Source organism: Eimeria acervulina, genomic scaffold (assembly GCF_000499425.1).
Source record: "Eimeria acervulina Houghton genomic scaffold, Eah_scaff838, whole genome shotgun sequence".
NCBI classification, from domain to species: domain Eukaryota; phylum Apicomplexa; class Conoidasida; order Eucoccidiorida; family Eimeriidae; genus Eimeria; species Eimeria acervulina.
The window spans coordinates 6,714-11,525 of record NW_013549571.1 but is presented as its reverse complement, the minus strand read 5'-3'; the positions used below and the strand labels follow the sequence as shown (position 1 = coordinate 11,525).

Below are 4,812 nucleotides of genomic sequence, written 5' to 3'. Positions count from 1 at the left end.
TTCACGGGTTATAACCGACGAATTAGGGTTTAGGGTTTCCGGATATTACAGCTTAGGGTTTAGGGTTGAGGGCTTAGGGTTTGATGGTAAGGGCCTACTTTGCAGGATCTGCAGCCGAACAATTTAGACCAACATGCTGGAGCCAAAGGTTTAGGGTTTAGGGTTTAGGGTTTAGGGTTTTGATGACAGGCTTGACGGGTTATTATGAGATGGGTCAAATTAGATGAAGCAGAGACCCCTGCCTGAGGAATTTTTAGGGTTTTTATGGTTTAGGGTTTAGTGTTTAGGGTTTATGGTTTAGGGTTTAGGGTTTAGGGTTTAGGGTTTAGGGTTTAGGGTTTAGGGTTTAGGGTTTAGCGCATGCATAGTGTTGAGTATGAGTGTCTTCCGTTTGAGTGTACGGTATTGTTTGTCCTGCATTTTAATATAATATTAACATTAGTATTAATATTTTTATTTATATTTATATTTTTATTTGTCTACTTCTTTTTATTTTTATTATTTCTGCAAATGGTGCGCAGCAGTCGACGCTGCAGCCGCCACTCCGACTGTACAGACACCTCAGACTGCAGCACTTCTTCTTTATTCTGCACGAACACAAATTATAAACACAAAAGCCGCACCTCCCGGCATTCTAAACGCGTTTCTCGCACCAGCAAGAGCAGAAAGAGGGGTGATAAGGCATCATCATCTTCAGCAGCAGCAGCAGCAACAGCTGCTGCTGCTGCAGCTGCTGGTGCTGCTGCTGCACCCAATGGCAATGCTACGCTACTGACACAGGCGGCTGCACTCAAACAGAGACTACAGGCTGCCAGGCGCAGCAGCAGCAGCCCTCAACAGCAGCAGCTCCTGCTGCAGCAGCAGCAACAATGCCTACACAGCCCTCAACAGCCCGAGACACAGCAGCAACAGCAGCAGCAGCAGCGGCTGCTGCTGTCTTCAGCTCAGCTCTCATGGACGAGACCAATCGAAATGCCAGTACCAGAGGCTGCAGCAGCTACAGCAGCAACAGCCGCAGCAGAGGCTGCAGCAGCAGAAGCTGCAGCAGCAGCAGCTGTTCGTTACTCGCCCAGCAGCAGCCACTATGCAGCAGCAGTAGCAGCAGCAGACACACCTGAAGCAGCAGCAGCAGCATTCCCTTACTATGAATCTCTCGTTGCCCCTCCGCAGCCTCTGTTGAATCTACAGCCAGTCATGCAGCAGCAGCAGCAGCAGCAGTTGTATGCTGTCGCGCAGCAGCAGCTACAACAGCAGCAGCTACAGCATCATCAGCTACACCTACAGCAGCAGCAGCTACAGCAGCAGCAGCTACAGCAGCAGCAGCAGCAGCAGCAGCACCTGCTGCAGCTGCAGGAGAAGCGAAGGCGTCTGCTGGAGGCCTTAGAATCTCGCAGGGCCCTCAGGCATCGCTTTGCTTTGCGCTGGGCAGCAAATAAAGATTGGAACAAACTCGTTGCTGCTCCTGCTGCTGCTGCTGCTCCTGCTGCTGCTGCTGCTGCTGCTGCTGCTCCTGTTGCTGCTGCTCCCCTTACTTCTGGTGCTGCTGCTGCTGCTGCTGCAACTCCACCTGCTGCGGTACACGAGCAGCAAGGGGCAAGCTCATGCTTAAAAGGAGCAGCAGCAGCAGCAGCAGCAGCAGCAGTAGAGAGTCCGGATGGCAGCAGCAGCACCAGCAGCAACAGCAGCAGCAGCAGTTCTACTAGAGATGCCTCCGAAGCAACAACACCGCCAACCCCATCATCAGAGGCAGCTTCAGCTGCTGCTGCTTCCGCCTTCATCCCCGTAGCAGCAGCAGCAGCAGCTGCAGAAGCACCGGCAGCAGCAGCAGCAGAAGCAGCACCAGCAGCAAGAAAGCTGCGAGGCAGCTGGAGCTTCCTGAAGCCTCAGCAGCACAAAACTGTCCCTACTATACTCGCATGCAAATTCTTCGCCAGAGGTAACTGTTGCTGCTGCTGCTGCTGCTGCTGCTCTTGCACTGATGTGTCTTATCGCTGCATCTGCTATCGCTTCTTTACCTGCTCCTGCTGCATCTGCTGCTGCATCTGCTGCTACTGCATCTGCTGCACCTGCATCTGCTGCTGGTATACTGCTGCTCCATCTGTTGCTGCTGCTGCTGCTGCTGCTGCTGCTGCTGCTGCATGCAGGGCATTGTTTGCGGGGATCGAGCTGTCCCTTCTTCCACGACCCGAATGAAGGCTCGGTCTGTTGTTTGTATTTAAAAGGTGAAGCAATTGACTAGCTGCCTAGACACCCCAGCAGGATTGCTGCTGCTGCTGCTGCTGCTGCTGCTGCTGCTGCAGACACCTCAGCCGAATCTCTGCTGCTGCTGCTGCTGTAGACATCGCAGCAGGATGCCTGTGTGCTCTTTTTCTGCTTCGTAAAGAGTGTACCCGCTGCTGCTGCTTGTGCTGTTGCTGCTGCTGCTGCTGCTGCTGCTGCTGCTGCTGCTGCTGCAGGCCTTTGTTTCTCCGACCCGTGTGAGAAAGCCCACCCAGCAGATATTGTCCCTGTATGCGGCAAATTTCTTCAAGGTACTCTGCTGTTGCTGCTGCTGCTGTTGCTGCTGCTGCTGCTGCTGCTGTTGCACTTGTTGCTGCTTTTGGTGTGGTTGCTGCCGTTACAGGGCAGATGCACGCGTCCTGCTGCTGCTGCTGCTGCTAGTTTTGTCGCTGTTTTGAGATGTCTGCTGCTGCATCCTTGGGAAGTGCAGCCGCAGATGCTGCTCTGCTGCTGCTGCTGCTGCTGCTGTTTATATTGCTGCTGCTGCTGCTGCAGCCTTTGTGTATTGCTGCAGGTCTCTGCATTTTAGGGTCGGGTTGTACATACAGACACGAAGTTGATGAACGCACCCAAAGACAAGCTGCTGCGGTAGGAAGCAAAAGCTGCTGCTGCTGTTGCTGCTGCTTGCTGCTAATCCTGCTGCTGCTGTTGCTGCCGGTGTAACGTGTTGCTGCTGTTGCAGCAGCAGCAGCAACAGCAGCATAAGCGGAAGCAGCCGTGTCTTGTGCTTTTCTCTCTCAGTCTCCTTTTGGGGCTTCTCGGAGATCCGGTCTGCCTAAGCGAGCAGCAGCAGCAGCAGCAGCAGCAACAACAACAACAACAACAACAGGTGTTTCAGGTTCGCGTGGAGAGGCACCTGGTAGCAGCAGCAGCAGTAGCAGCAGAGTGCTGCCGGTTGCATCTCCGCAGCACCAACCGCAGCAGCAGCAGCACCAGCAACAGCAGAAGCAGAGCTGTGCAGACACCCGAATGCGAGGCAATTGCTTTCGTTATTACACAAAACGCGAGCCCCTCTCAGCAGCAGCAGCACAGGTGAGACTAAGAATAAAACAAGCAAACAAAAAGGAGCATGCAGAAGAAAAAGAAGAGAGAGAGAGAGAGAGAGAGAGAGAGAGAGAGAGAGAGAGGTGTGTACACCTCAAGTTTATTAATATGATAATTAATGCGGCCGTATAAAATATGTCGCCGAGCAGCAGCAGCACCAGCAGCAGCAGCAGCAGCAACTGCTTCTGCTGCTGCTGCTGCTGCTGCAGTAGCAGCACCAGCAGCAGTAGCAGCAACGTGGATGAGTTGGTGTTTGATTGTTATTTCGGAGTCTTTCTTTTTGTTTTGCTGCATTTGTCTGTCTGTCTTTGTCTTCTTTCTTTTGTTTATTATTTATTTGTTTGTTTGTTTGCTTATTATTTATTTATTTGTTTGTTTGTTTGTTTATTTCTTTTTCTTTTACTTTATTGAGGTGCCTATACACCCGGCAGTCTGCTGTCAATCGCTTTTTTTTATTTTTTAGTATTTGTTTAGGTGTATGGAGACATCATTATACAATTTCTTTTATTATTCTTTTATCTTCTTTTATTATTTTATTATTATTTTATTATAATTTATTATTATTATTATTAATTGTTCTTCTTTTCTCTTTTGTCTCGCCGGGTGTATATACACTGCAGAATTGCACTTGATCAGGTGTATATACAGCTGAGGTGTATATACACCTGAGGTATAATATAAATATGATATATATATATATATTTATAGCTGAGGTGTACATCTATGTGTATTTGTTTGTTTGTTTTAGGGCTTTTTAATTGTCTCTGCATGCATCTGCATTTCTTTTTTGGTTTTAAGTGCTTTTAATAAAATGACTATGACTTTTCAGGTATTCAAGAGCCCTCAAACAAACTCTAAATATTTATATAACGCAAAATGCATGCAAACATTGTGTAAATGAATGCATGCATTCTATAAATGTATGCATGCATTATATGAATGCATGCATGCATGCATGCATTATATGAATGGATGCATGCATTATATGAATATATGCATGCATTCATTCTATGCATGCATTCTATGCATGCATGCAAGGGCAGCGGGAGTGGTGGTTATTAGGGTTTAGGGTTTAGGGTTTAGGGTTTAGGGTTTGGCGTTGTTTGTCTCGTCGTGTAGGACTTCTTTTTTTTTAATTTGATTTTTATGTTTGCTGTATTTATATATTATACTTCTACTGGCTGGTGCTATATTTTTTTCTTTAGGGGGATGAAGTTAGCATAAACAAATAAATAAATAAATAAATAAATAAATAAATAAAATATCTTAAACAAATAAACCACATCAATAAAATAAAGAAAAAAAAACACAAATAAACATATTCAGCGAACAAAGCGAATTAAATAGACAAATTAAATAAATAAAACAAATTAAATAAACAAAACAAATTAAATAAACAAAATAAATTAAATAAACAAATAAATTAAATAAACAGATTAAATAAACAAACAAATTAAATCAACGAACGAATTAAATAAATTTATTTAA

The 4,812-nt window shown here is 46.5% G+C and overlaps 1 protein-coding gene across 1 annotated transcript; it reads left to right on the top strand.

The window, feature by feature from the left end:
- Nucleotides 1-972: 972 nt before the first annotated feature.
- On the top strand, nucleotides 973-3,316 carry EAH_00050340 (hypothetical protein, conserved; the record flags this gene model as incomplete). The annotated part of the gene is made up of 5 exons (XM_013394292.1): nucleotides 973-1,936; nucleotides 2,145-2,200; nucleotides 2,457-2,531; nucleotides 2,810-2,868; nucleotides 3,022-3,316. The coding sequence occupies 5 exons, from the start codon at nucleotides 973-975 to the stop codon at nucleotides 3,314-3,316; spliced, it is 1,449 nt and encodes a 482-aa protein (XP_013249746.1).
- Nucleotides 3,317-4,812: the final 1,496 nt, after the last annotated feature.